Here is a 14424-nt window from a genome sequence, read left to right on the forward strand (position 1 = left end):
TTTCTTATATCAAATGGCAAGACAAATGCTCAGATTGAGTTCTTGGACCTTAACCAGGTAGGGCTTTTGGGGTTTTGTATCGTGGGCATAAAATCCAGGTTCATTTGGTCCATGGCCATGCACAGGTTAAAATATTATCAGCTTCGTCATCGGTGTCCACAAAGGACAATTAAATATACCACTTAAGGGTGGATAAAATTAGAACGTTCGTGAGCTTCAGATTCCATAGTAAATCTAAGTTGATATACTGAAGGGAGTTATTTCTTAGTCAAACCCCTGCTTGCCAATAGTTTAGGATCTGAGTCACCCTCTCAATCAAAATCATTACTTCAAGGTCATAAAAATGCTGTTATTCAATGGATTCTATATGAGTGAGTACCTGAGTTTATCTTGCCTCAAAGGCCTGCTTTGTTCTTCAGTTATAAAGGATTGTTGTCTATCTCCTACCGAGTTATTTGCTGTCTGTTACCCTAATTCTGGTTCAGAAAAAAATAACATCCACGTTATTGCTGTGGAGAGCAACTGTTTGTGTGTCTACACAATGTCAACCCGCTGAAAAGTATTCTGTACAACCAACCAAATGGACTGGCTGATTTTTTCCCTTGAATGGGAATTATTAACATATACCTGAATTTTTCTATTTCACTTGCAAGACAATAGTTGAGTTTCTTGGTGGGTAATGAAAGCTATAAAAGAGCAGGGCATTTAACCATACCTGGAGTACACAGTGAACAGGGATGTGGCTTACATGTACCCCTCCCCTTCTCCATGTGAAGACCCAGGCTACTTACTCAGCCCACACAGGAACTTGGTGGGACCACATTCAGCTGGTGGCACTCGTGACTTTGTGGCCGGCTGTAATCCTACAACAAAGGTGACTATTCTCACCAGGGTCTGGATGCCACTTAATCGGGGAGCCATCTTTAGGGTGAACTCTAAGGAGTCATTCTGCTTGCCCTCTGTCCTAGAAGACATAATAGAACATTCTGAAACACAGATGACTAGAGATTGTGCATAAGGCATCGAACTTTCTTACATACAAGTAGCATCTTGCTCAGGGGTGAATATGTCCCCCCAGAAAACATGTGTTGGAGTCCTAACTCCCAACCCCTCAGAATGTGACCTTATTTGGATCTCCAAACATGATTTTACAGAAGTAATGAAGATAAACTGAGGTCGTGAACGTGGGTCTGATTCAACAGGACAGGTGTCCTTATTGAAAGGAGAGATTTGGACACAGACAGGCACAGAGGAAAGATGGCCAACTACCAGCCAAGGGAAGAGACCTGGGACAGACCCTCTCCTCACAGCCCTCAGAACAAACTGACTGGCACCTTGATTTTGGACTTCTAGCCAACTAATTCACGCCTCATGGATCCAGCATCACTGGAGCATGAAACAGTCCATATAAATTCATTTTCTAGATAACAGAAGTGTTCTGGAAAATACGATGTTCTGAAACTTTCATACTATTCCTTAATAAAGATATTTCTAAAATGCACACTCTGTTTCTTAACTGAGGACAGCTAAACACCAACTAAACCTCTCAATGATGTGGGGTCATCAGTGGCTGCGGCACAGAACACTCTCTCTGCAGTAAGTGGCTTCCCTCCCTTCCCCGTGTTCTGATAGAAAGTTCCCGGCTGTCCTCTTTGCGCCCCCTGCACCAGCCTTACTCCCTTCGCTCCAATTTGTTTCTCTTAGTCTCTTATGAAAGAACAGAAACGGGGAAAATAAGGCATTGAAACTGCTGCTGAAATAAAATTAATAGCTCCAAGTTAGGGTCTGAGTGTCTCCTAGGGGTCGAAACTCAGAGACTTGGAAAAACTTCTTTACCCTCCGTTCGTTCTCAGGGGATGAGGTAGTGAGACCCCTTGTACTCAAGGGAACTGAAGGTCACAAGAGAATCTTCTGGCTTCCTTGAGGTCTTAAGAATTTACCCCATAAAAAGCAGCAGCTTGGATCAATTATCCAAGATAATCAAGAGCCCAGTGAGGCTTTCTTTTGTCATTGTTGTTTCATATACTTGGAACATGGTTATACCATAGGGTGGAACTCTCTGGAATGACCTTTCCGTGATGCAAAATTAGTTTAGGAAATTCTAATTCCCCAAGCGGAACGATAATCAGATTAAATGACCACAAAGGAATAAACTTTGAAACCAAAAGAGTACTTACCAAATTAGATTCTTTACTACATCTCTCGCTTTTAAAAAAGAACACATTTATTCAATTATTCAATTTCCACTGATTGGAAGCTGCCTTCTTTGCCACCCTTGGTTTTGCACAGAATGAAGATTTTTCTGCTTTATGTCATGATCTGTAGTGGTCTGGTGGTGCCAGGGGGAGAAAAAAAAAGTTGATGTTTATTAAATATGTAAGATAAGCCAAGCGCTATGACAAATGCTTTTATGCCCTATCTTATTGACTCCTCCCAAACAGCGCCCAAGTAGGTGGGATATTATTATTCCCATTTAACAGATGACAAAACAGGGGCCTGAGGTGTTCAAACAACTTGTTCTGAGTCATCCAGCTACTAAATGGCAGAACCTGAATTTTAACCCAGGTGGTCTAACTCCAGAGCCTGCATTCTTAATCATTATGGTATATATAGAGAGGTAAATGTCAAAACTAATCATTAAAATGAGTGTAATCTTGCTTAAATGCCATAATTTGAAATTATGTAATAAAAAGCATCTAAAACAAAATTGCCTAGGCCAGGGATATTTTCAAAATCTGCCACCAAGGCTGGCTATGCTATAAAATACTGATTATAATTTTTTGCAAAGTTAATCATGGGCTTTTAACTTGCTTAAGAAATTATTTCTATTCTAAGTCACCTCCCTGATGAGGACTTATGAAAACTATACATATGAATATATATGTGTGGGATTTTTATAAACCGAGACCATATTATTATCCACAAGAGAGAGCTATGAAAAGGCATATAGTCTCTATTAATTAATTAGTCATGGGGGGGGTTGAAACATGCCTGCTGCAGAATAGTTTGCAGCAGGAGAGAGGAAAGGTAGGGAGTAGGATGGAAATGGTGACAAGTCAGAATCAGACATTTTTAGAATAAGAAAAAAAATATTTTCAAAACTATGCCAAATACCATATTAGTGCCTTCCCCCGGCATTTCGTTGAGCCTCACAGTGCAATGTGTATCTGACCACCTGGTATGGAAAAGGTATTAGGATGTGGAATGGCAAAGCAAGTAGAGTTTGGTTTTTCACTTTTCTGTTCCAAACTCCCAAGCAGCCTTATTTAGACTCTTAAGTAAAATCCCCAAAGTTGTCACTACTTTTGAGCCTTTCATTCTCAGTAAGAGTCTTCTGTGAAATCTTCTTCCAGTTACAGATTAAAAAACCAAAAAAACCAAATTGCTTAATTGCTTGGCTTTTCTTTGGTGTTCTTTTTGTCTTCAGAGTTAGCATTCATGTGGCATTTTTGGAAATTCACACTGAAATGTATTAACAATGAGAATTTCATTTGTGTGGCTAAATATGATTATTCTTCTAGATCTCTTATACTTAAACCAATTGAACAATACAAATAAACATTGCATGATAGAATCTTTTCACTTGTTCGGAGCTTTGTATTCAAAAAATTACTCCACGACCTGCTCTAGCCCCCAAATATATCACGCAATTGAATTATGCTGACAAGTAGTCAGAGGTGAGCCAAAATCTGTTAAGGATGCCGGTTCTGGTAATTGAAGATTAGCTCAGGAGGCAGGAAAGTCAAGAACTCCCTTTTCCTTTCCTTGGAACCTTAAGCACGTCTCTCTCCTTATGCTTCAGTTTCTCCATATTAAAATGGGGAGATAAAAAAATCCCATCATTTCTCCACCAGTGTAAAAAGTAGCTTCTATTTAGAAGAGGTCTGTTAAGAAGGTCATTGCCCCCTCAACATTTAATTAGGGGATAATGCTCTGGAAACAGAAATCTGTCATGAGATAAAGGTCTCTAGCAGGTTTTATTCAAGGAGCTGCAAAGCTGAGACATTGTGGAAAATAAATGTCACGTCCAAGGGTTGATATTTATTTTCAAAGCAAGAAGTCTGACCGCACCGGTTGTTAAAACTAAAGTTGCAGCAATACTCTCTCACTCGTGTCTTCAGACTCAGCCCTTCCTAGGCAAAGGACCTGCCATGCCCCTATATATTGCGTGGGTCTGGATGGGCTTTTATGTACTACATAAGTAATGAGTAAGTTAACTAGGAAAATACCTATACAATACAAAGTGGAAAAACATGTGAAAGAAGATGCCTGTTTGGTGTCTCAAAGTAATGAGTGAAAAGAAAGAAATGTAAATGATTTGATCTATCACCTGGAGGGAGGCAGAGCAGACAACTACCTTCTTCCACCTGGTTCCCTTTGGCAATTCCATTCAATTGGAGTACCCAGATGCCATGTTCCATGGATGAATGGAAAACACAATGTCTGGGGCACCTGGGTGGCTCAGTCGTTAAGCATCTGCCTTTGGCTCAGGTCATGATCCCAGGGTCCTGGGATCGAGCCCCGCATCGGGCTCTCCGCTCAGCGGGAAGCCTGCTTCTCCCTCTCCCGCTCCCCCTGCTTGTGTTCCCTCTCTTGCTGTGTCTGTCAAATAAATAAATAAAATCTTAAAAAAAAAAACACACAATGTCTTCTTTTATTTGGTAGAATCTACTATACATAAGCTTTTAAGTGGTTCCTCTATTCCACAGGAATTTATGAAGTACCAACTACATGGCCAGCATAAATGGGAGCTAAAATGTTTAAAAGGCATCATTCCTACCCTTCAGCAGCTTAAAATAAGGGCTTGGAGAGATTCTTGTTGTTACAAACTCCTCGGCTGGTTACAACATAATTGTTTTATCTGGAACACGGTAAGACTCTGTTAAAATAAAACCTAGAGTTTTCAATAATTAGCACAGCTTGTGGTCACCCCAAGCTCTGGACTTGGGTCCATTGAAGGACGACTCCTAGCCAAATGCTTTTCATGTGTAACAGTGATATTCCTATTGCCAGGAGCACCTAAAGGTAAGCTATCAGCCGGCCAGCAAGCCATTATTATTCATTATACAACTGACTAAGAACAGAATTTTTGAAAGTTGGCTTTGGTTTTATATTGCATTGCTTTCCTTTTTTTGTTTTTTTGTTTTTTAAGTTACTAGTCATGGTGCTAAGTAGTTGACTTGAGGGGGAAAAAAATCCTTTACTGCTAATATTTCACAGCTGAAATACTTAAAAGGAATTTCAGAGACTCAAATAAACAAATACTTTTAAAAAATAGAATAGGGCTCATAATAAGGAAGGGCACAAAAAAAGGGGGGGAAACTTTTTTAAAAAGGTGATGTGCCAAAGGTAAAAGCATTTAAAAATAGTTCACTGTTATCCAGCCTCTGAGTCATATTAATATCTGGTGTGAGAAAAGAGTCCAGCTGATAAAGAGAAGCTGATTTAAGTGAATGGACTTCTCATACGAGCAAATTCTGACCCCTTTCATGCTTTGAAATGTCATGAGGATTGGATAAGACTGAATTTGACGTGTTGCAAATATATGGTGCTATATGTGATTTCAGGAAGCCTTCACGTACATTCTCTCATTTAACCCATGCACGGTCGTGTGAGGGAACAAAAGGTACGTCCGTTTTAAAGATGAAGCCACTGCAGAAGGTCAAACCGAAAAGTGGCAAAGCCAGGATACAAACCTGGATCTTCTGCCTCCCAGGTCTGAACACTTTCCAATACATCCAAATTTTGAAAAATATTGTTATTGGCTCTAGCTCTGTTCAATGTACTCATGAGACACACCAGGAAGAGGAGGAAGGGGCAAAGACGGAGGAAGTGGGAGAGGAAAGCTTTTGAATTTTCCAAGTAGTCCAGGCTTTGCTAGGATTACACACTGTCCTCATTCTTATCACAGTGGATGGAGTTGCCTGTCTCTATGTAAACTGTAGCTGCAAAACCAGTATGTGACCTTAAGTGCCAGCCACGGGTGCAGGCTGTTCTCTGGTTAGTTAGCCCTGAGTGACTGTTTCCGCGGTAGTATTCTTTATGTGAGGAGTTGTGTGTCTTTCCTCTGAAACAGCCACTTGAGCTCTGATTGCCAAACCCCGCCACCCATGATCAGCCTCAAGGCAAATTTTGCTAACTTACTGATTTGATATATTTCTTGGGGCTTTACTTGGAAATTCCCCCCAAGACTTCCTTTGGCCCATATTCCAGCAGCTGTCTGGTTAGGCTATTCACTATTATTTTTATCTCATTTTCTAGCAAAATCAACTCAAGAGTGGAAAGGTGTTGGCCAAGCTCCTGGCTTGCAAGCATAGGTGGTTGTAATCACTATTAATCACTGCTGTACTGTTTAATTCAATCTAGAACTTGAAACAAGATTCAAGTCATCAGCTATTCTTCCAGAGCAGAAATGCCTGGATATATAGTATCACAAATGAAGGCTAAGGGAAAAGGTCATTCACCTTAAATATTTATGAAGATTAGGGAGTGCTTTTTATTGATGTGGACTTGTGTGACCCCTTTGGAAAAATCTGTTACCTATGTCCGACTTTATTTATTACTGAGTAGGTATGATATAAAGTTATCTCATGAGCCTACCTTGTATTTACAAAATATTTTGAAATACTTACATGAAAAAGTGGACTGGACTATAGGAATATGAATTATTACTGTAAATTCTAAGCATGAGAGAAGATCGTAACTCCCAAAAAACCTCAATTATTTCTCATACTAGTAAATAATGAGATTTTAAAATTAAACAGGAAATATTTTTTGCTCAAATATTTATTGTGTTGAGGAGAACACAAAAGCATCTTGCTTCAAAGCAGCATTTTAGAAATATTAATTTGACTATGGGATGCCAGATTAAATGGAGCAGGGAGATTTAGAGGCTGGGAGATCAAAGAAAACCATGGCATGTGCAGATGTGGAAGGGTGGTAGTGGGATGGAAAAGGGAGGTAGGGGTGGGAACTATGGAGGAAGAAGCCTACTCCCTCTCCATGAGCTTATTAGCATTTATTGTTGGAGCTTTCTGTTGTTTCGTAAAGTACTGTCAAATCCATGGGTTCCGAAGAACTGAATCATTTTGACAGTTTCCAGGAGGGAATGGGGAAATGGTGGAGTTATTAATTTTGAACTTGCAACATGTAACACCTGCATAAGTAGATATGGTGAACCTTTTCTTCTTAATCTATATCCTCATTTAAGGACCAGAAAGGGTAGCTCAAAAGTGTCCCCAAAAAAGTATCATGAAATGTAAGATTTAAAGGAGATCCGAGAACATTTTATTTTAAAAGAAAGCTAACTCTAGTTGAACATGGGCTATTCCACGCTTTTCCATAAAAACAAGTGAAAGAAAGCCCCAAGAATGCCAGAGTCTCCTTTATGCCTGCAGCCCTATGTTGGAACTCCTATTAAAATAACCTTCTGGTTTTGAATATTTGTGATTTAAGGTATTTATTATCCAGAAATTTGGGGGAGTTTGATGTACCTCTGACTGAGCAGGAAAAAAAAAGTTTCAGGAGAGTTTTGTGACAATTCTAATCCCATGCCCTGATACATGGTATGTTTATACACATACATATGTATACAAATGCATGTATTTATACATAATGTACACAAATACATAGATATGTATACCTGTGGTAATGTTACTGGCATCCAGGCCTCCTCACTGAACCTCTGCAACCACATTCTGGCTTTATCTCTCACAGAAATGCAATCCCTTGGCCCATCATGGGCACTTCAGCTTGGCACACACGATTCCAGTAACACCTCTTGACAGAAAGATGGCGCAGGATAGAAAGCCTCCTCCCCACATTCCCTACACCTCACTCCATGGCCCAGCACTCAGAACCCCTTTCCTGGGCAACCCCTTGGCTCTTTTGAGTCTGCCTCCTGAGGGTGGCAACAGAAGGAAGCCTGAAGGGGAGACCAGTTTGCAGTGACAGGTAACTAAGGCTCTTGGGAGCTTACACTAAACTCAGGGTGCAGTCCCCGTTCCTCCCCTCTTTCTAGCCCCCTTCCTCTTCTTGCTCCCCCTTCTCAACCTCTCCAGGTTGGCAGAACTCGCTGACAAGTCCTGGCTTAGGGGTGAATAAACAAATCACCCACAGCCACACCCACCCGCCTTGTAACACTGATTGATTATCCAGTTTGGGCCTGAAGCAAATTTCTGTTTGGATTTAAGTAAGGGAAGGTGGTTAAAACTGCTCGACTTTATAAACTGAGTAAGCCTTGCTTTTAGCTCTTGACTTGGGTAGCTGTGGAAATCAGTCTCTCTCTGCAAGGTAAGAATATGGGTTAGGTCCAGATGTTGATGTTCCTTCCAGACCCTATTTTTATTCCAATTCGAGAAAGGCGTGTGAGCAGTGTATAACGTTTTCATGCACCCTTACATGGGTAATTAGAAGCTGTTTACTTCTGGAGGATTCCATTAAAGGCCTTTTATTTTCAAGGCTGAGCTGAGGACGTCACCATGGCAGGATTAGAGAGGGGGCTTGCAGTCCCGCTGCCACACTGTATGTTCAAGGTGGCTCTTCCCCTCACAGAATCCACCCACAGCTGGGCTAACAACTCGCCAATTTCACACGGATTCATTCGCCACCTCAAAAACCACTGGTAGAACTTTAAACGCCATAGGATATTAATCCTTTTGAGTATTTACATATTTTCTCCTCTCATCCCTCCAAAACTAATCCTGGAGTTTTCAGAATCTGGGAACTTGGGCAAAGGAGAAAGCAACCGAGCAGCCCCAGGAATCTGAAATGTCAGCTCATTACGTCAACCAAAACTAACAGTACCTTTTTGTTTGTATTGACCCAGCTGAAAATATAAAATCATGTGAGTAATAAAACACAGAATACAAGTGTTATTACTGAACGTGAAAAGTCTGGAATGTCATTAAATGTGTTCTTTGTCCTTGGCGGTGTCATTTACGTTAACATTTGTGTTTCCTTAAGCCTCTATAATATCGACACGCTGTTGTATCATACTCACATATTCATTAGCTGGGGCTGAGGAGTGTGTGATTTTCCAACTGGTCCTCAGCGTTAGCTGTCAGATGCACAAACCTTCGCTTCCTTTCTGCGTCTACTGCACTGGAACAACGGAAGCTCCTTGCAAGAGCGCCCAGAGAGCGTTCTTGACAGATGCGCCGTTTGCTCCAGCAAGGCGCTCTGCTGGAAAGTTTCCCCGAACCACTAACACCCGCCTCCGGTCCCCCGAGCTGGCAGGGCGCAGGCTGGCTGGGTCCCCTCTTGACGGGGGAAGGGTTTTACACACACTCTGCAAGGCTGCCGGATCCGAGAAACAACCTCGCAGCCAAACTCCTCCAACCCCGGCGGACAGCCTGTCCGAGGCGCTCGGGCGCCGGGAGAACGCCGAGGTCCCCTCCCCGCTAAGGCGAGCGCGCGCTCCGCTCCGCAGGGAACCTGGGCACTGGAGGTAGAGAGGATGCCCGGGGCAGGGGCGGGGGCGGGGGGGGCGCAGGAGGGAGCCCAGCGCGAGAGGCAAAAAGGACGCGGGAGGGAGCGGGGACTGCCGGAGAGAGTGGGGGCTACAGGGGGCGGCGGGGACACGGGAGGGAGCCGGGCGCAGTAGTGGGGTAGGGGGCACAGGGCCCTGGAAGCGGCGGGCGCTGGAAGGGCCGCGCCTGCAGGAACCGGCGGGCGCGGGGGCGGCGCTCGTGCGGCGATCTGCCCCGGACTCCCGGGAGCAGCTGAACGGCCGGGGGGGGGGGGGGGCGTTAGGATGCGGGGGGGGGGGGACTAGATAGGGGCGTGCCTTTGCCCGGATTGGCTGCAGGAGCCTGACGCCAGGTCCCGGGGGTTGGCTTGGGGGAGTGGGAGCGGGGTGGGGTGGGTGCTGGGTGCCGGGGCTGCGGGCTCAGCGCGCTCAGAAACATGCTGAGGTCCCGGCGGCTGTTCCAGCAGCGGCAGCGGCTCCAGCAGCAGCGGCGGCGGCGGCGGCGGCGACAGCGCACGGCTCCGGCGGGGAAGGCGCCCGGCGCCCATGCCTCCGGCCCCGCGCAGCGGCTGCCCTGACCTGGCCGCGACCTCCCTCCGCGCGCCCCGCCGCCCGGGCCCCTGGGGTGTTCCCCAACCACGGCCTAACCCCGCCACACCCCCCGCCCCCGGCCTCCGCAGCTCGGCATGGGCGCGGGGGCGCTCGCCCTGGGCGCCTCCGAGCCCTGCAACCTGTCGTCGGCCGCGCCGCTCCCCGACGGCGCGGCCACGGCGGCGCGGCTGCTGGTGCCCGCGTCGCCGTCCGCCTCGCCGCTGACCCCGACCAGCGAGGGCCCCGCGCCGCTGTCGCAGCAGTGGACGGCGGGCATAGGCCTGCTGATGGCGCTCATCGTGCTGCTCATTGTGGTGGGCAACGTGCTGGTGATCGTGGCCATCGCCAAGACGCCGCGGCTGCAGACGCTCACCAACCTCTTCATCATGTCCCTGGCCAGCGCCGACCTCGTCATGGGGCTGCTGGTGGTGCCGTTCGGGGCCACCATCGTCATGCGGGGCCGCTGGGAGTACGGCTCCTTCTTCTGCGAGCTCTGGACCTCGGTGGACGTGCTGTGCGTGACGGCCAGCATCGAGACCCTGTGTGTCATCGCCCTGGACCGCTACCTCGCCATCACGTCGCCCTTCCGCTACCAGAGCCTGCTGACCCGCGCGCGGGCGCGGGCCCTCGTGTGCACCGTGTGGGCCATCTCGGCCCTGGTGTCCTTCCTGCCCATTCTCATGCACTGGTGGCGGGCCGAGGGCGACGAGGCGCGCCGCTGCTACAACGACCCCAAGTGCTGCGATTTCGTCACCAACCGGGCCTACGCCATCGCCTCGTCCGTCGTCTCCTTCTACGTGCCCCTGTGCATCATGGCCTTCGTGTACCTGCGGGTGTTCCGCGAGGCCCAGAAGCAGGTGAAGAAGATCGACAGCTGCGAGCGCCGCTTCCTCAGCGGCCCGGCGCGGCCCCCGTCGCCCGCGCCCGCGCCCGGCTCCCCGCGCCCCCCCGCCGCCGCCGCCCCTCTGGCCAACGGGCGCATCAGCAAGCGGCGGCCCTCGCGCCTCGTGGCCCTGCGCGAGCAGAAGGCGCTCAAGACGCTGGGCATCATCATGGGCGTGTTCACGCTCTGCTGGCTGCCCTTCTTCCTGGCCAACGTGGTCAAGGCCTTCCACCGCGACCTGGTGCCCGACCGCCTCTTCGTCTTCTTCAACTGGCTGGGCTACGCCAACTCGGCCTTCAACCCCATCATCTACTGCCGCAGCCCCGACTTCCGCAAGGCCTTCCAGCGCCTGCTCTGCTGCGCGCGCCGGGCCGCCCGCGGGAGCCCCGCGGCCGCCGGCGACCAGCCGCGCGCCTCGGGCTGCCTGCCGCGGGCCCGGCCGCCGCCGTCGCCCGGGGCCGCGTCGGACGACGACGACGACGACGACGTCGGGGCCGCGCCGCCCGCGCGCCTGCTGGAGCCCTGGGCCGGCTGCAACGGCGGGGCGGCGGCCGACAGCGACTCGAGCCTGGACGAGCCGGGCCGCCCCGCGGGCGCCTCGGAATCCAAGGTGTAGGGCCCGGCGCGCGCTGCCGGCCCCCCGCGCCCGGGAGCAAGAACGCCCAGGCGCCCCTGACGGCTTCCGTGGGGCTGCGGGGGAAGGGGGGCGGGTGCGGGAAAGAGATCTGTGTTTACTCAAGACCCAGAGCAGGTGAGCTCGAGGCCCGCAATCCGCGTCTGTTTCATCCAAGGCAAACACAAAAGCCACGGACCGTTGCACAGAAAGGAAAGTTTGGGGAGGGGTGGGAGAGTGGCTTGCAGATTTGTCTTGGGTTCTTGTTTCTGTGTCTGCTTCGGCCTTCTTCGGTGTGTGCGTGTGATGCATCTTCAGTCTGGGGGGTTGTCTCTTTTTTTTTTCTTTTTCCCTCCAGGTGGTTTTTGACACTTGCTTCTAGGACTGGGTCGTGGAAGGGAGAAGCATAAATGTCTATCAACTTGGCTTCCATCCCGTTGCAGGGAACAGGAGCAGTCAACTGGAGAGAGAAGGGGGAATGACAGTTGTCAGGACGTGTTCCCTTTGCTTTCCAGAGAAATTTCATTTTACTTCCCGAGTAATGGTTTTTCCTGTTCTTAAAGCAAAGGGAAAGGATGGATGCGAAAAGCACGTTTCAAGAAATTTTAAGCTATTCTTGGAACAAGCCTCACTTTGCTTTCTTTTTGTAGGGCAAACCTGCTGTCCCCGTGCGCCTCGGTGGTCAGGCTGAGGGGTTTCTACCTCACACTGTGCACATTGCACAGCAAGATAGAAAGACTTGTTTATATTAAACAGCTTATTTATGTATCAATATTAGTTGGGAGGACCAGGCGCTGAGCCTCTGTGATATGTGACTCTGTCCATTGAAGACAGGACAGAAAAAAAAAAAGGAAACAATTCAGATTACTGCACACATGGGTAAAAAACAAAACACAAAACAAGGGGTGGTTCCAAATACCAATTTTGCACAGTGTTAGGAATTGTAAAGTCCACACAAGATGCTACTTGCACAAAAAGAAATGAAATATTTTTTAACTGGGGCAGGGGGCAGATCTTACAAAACTAAAATAAAACTGAAACTCTACTTCTGTTGTCTATTATGTTATTGAGCTAATGATTTATTGGAAAAATACATTTTTATACTCTTTTATCATGGTACTGTAACTGTATCCATATGACAAATATAATTATCTTAAGGATTTTTATTATTTTTTTATGTCCAAGTGCCCACGTGACTGCTGGTAAAATTTAGCACCTGTGTGTAAATGGTATTTCCTCTGTGTGTTTTACCAAGTATTTATACTCTGGTGCACCTAACTACTGTGTGAGGGATTGGTCCATGTGCAATAAATACCAATGAAGCACAATCAAGATTATGTACCGTGTGTCTGTAAGGGGTCAGTGATAATGGAGAAGACAGTTTGTTTTGTTCAAAATATAGGCTGGGTTTCCCATAGAGCTCTTTTAATAGCTTTTCATGACTCAGTAACATAGCAAAATGCCTCTAGACCAAATAAGGCATGTACCTACTGAGAGCTGCAGACTTGCTCTAAATTTTCACAGCCAGATTCAAGGTATTCTAGACTACTTACAGATGTTTTCAAGATCCCATCTGCTGCACTTAAGAAGTATCATGTGGGATTGTGTCTCTTTAAAAAAAAAAAAAAAAAGCCATAGAGCCAGGTAAATCAACTGCAACTTTTGCACAGAAACGCGGGGGAAAAAACTAACTCCTTGAATAATGAGTTGCCTGCCTGGAAAGAGGTAAGTGACTTCCACAGTTTGTTTTTGTTTTCCAGTAGAAAATCACAGCCTGCAGATGATGATCAGTGTGTGCAGATGTCTCCCGTGGCCGTTTAGAATGAAAAGTGCTTTTATGCTTAAACAAAAATGTATAAAAACAGCTTTTTAAGTCAACCCTTTCTTTTCTCTTATATAATTATATAGACCATTTTCCCAGAATTTGGGGGTGGCAGGTCACAGGTAAAAGCAACTCCCCAGCAACATCGTGACATCCAAATGGATAGGATATTTTTCATAAAATTGGTTTCTAAAGAAAGGATAGTGAAGTTCCATCCTGGGATTAATTCTGCGTTCTCCAGAATAAGTTTAAGTCTTTGTCTTTTTAAGCAAGCTTTATATTTCATGATCGTACAGTAAAGAAACCAAAGTGAGGATTATAAAGTTTTGACTCCGACTGAGCTTTAGCATGAAGAAACTATTCTCTGCTAAGGAAAGCCAAGATTGATTATCCCCCTTTTTTTTTTTTTTTTTGCAATGGAGTATTCTACAGATCAGGAGACAGTCTTTTTTTTTTTTTTTTTTTTTTAATTTATTTATTTGACAGAGAGAGAGACAGCGAGAGAGGGAACACAAGCAGGGGGAGTGGCAGAGGGAGAAGCAGGCTTCCCGCGGAGCAGGGAGACCGATGTGGGACTTGATCCCAGGACCCTGGGATCATGACCTGAGCCGAAGGCAGACGCTTAACGACTGAGCCACCCAGGTGCCCTCAGGAGACAGTCTTCTGAGAAAGGTTATCATGATACAGATGTTTTAGAGACCAACAGAAGGTTGTATGAACAAAAGCTGCTATGAAGTTTAACCCCCTTCTCCAGGGAAAAGAAAGGGAGGGAGGGGGAGAGAGAGAGAGAGAGAGAGGAAGGAAGGAAGAAAGGAAGGAAGGAAGAGGATGATAGCAAAATTTACTTAAAAATACAAAGAAAAATACTGAAAGAAAGTTCAGCGAATATAAAATCAATCTCAGGATGAAATCTCACTCTTTCCCCAAGAAATAAATAGAGCCCACTTTTATCCTCCCTTACTCCAGGAGTATGTAAGATGCATTTTGTTAGGGGTTTTGTTCATCTTTATTTCAGTTTATAGTAGAAAATTAATAGACAACACCCA

The 14424-nt window shown here is 46.5% G+C and overlaps 1 protein-coding gene and 1 long non-coding RNA gene across 4 annotated transcripts in view; one reads left to right on the forward strand and one right to left on the reverse strand.

Annotated features, from left to right (window-relative positions):
• LOC129045912 (uncharacterized) overlaps positions 1-9689 on the reverse strand; it is a 144239-nt gene extending 134550 nt beyond the window's left edge. For all 3 annotated transcript variants that reach the window (XR_010412583.1, XR_008506398.2, XR_008506397.2), the window contains exons 1-3: positions 9002-9689; positions 2178-2329; positions 792-964 (exon numbers count right to left, since the gene is read on the reverse strand). This is a non-coding gene — a long non-coding RNA (uncharacterized LOC129045912). The remainder of the gene's footprint in view (positions 1-791; positions 965-2177; positions 2330-9001) is intronic.
• A 320-nt stretch (positions 9690-10009) lies between these two features.
• Positions 10010-11687, forward strand: ADRB1 (adrenoceptor beta 1). The gene has a single exon (XM_045878879.3). It carries the CDS (start codon positions 10156-10158, stop codon positions 11557-11559), a length of 1404 nt encoding a protein of 467 aa, XP_045734835.1. The 5' UTR covers positions 10010-10155; the 3' UTR covers positions 11560-11687.
• The last annotated feature ends 2737 nt before the right edge of the window (positions 11688-14424 follow it).

The sequence above is a fragment of the Mirounga angustirostris genome, unplaced genomic scaffold (assembly GCF_029215605.1).
Source record: "Mirounga angustirostris isolate CCGP_5_RB_7025 unplaced genomic scaffold, mMirAng1.0.hap1 SCAF_6, whole genome shotgun sequence".
NCBI classification, from domain to species: domain Eukaryota; kingdom Metazoa; phylum Chordata; class Mammalia; order Carnivora; family Phocidae; genus Mirounga; species Mirounga angustirostris.

Coding starts and splice junctions, on each gene's coding strand:
- ADRB1 (XM_045878879.3), top strand. CDS start 10,156: ATGGGCGCGGGGGCGCTCGCCCTGGGCGCCTCCGAGCCCTGCAACCTG.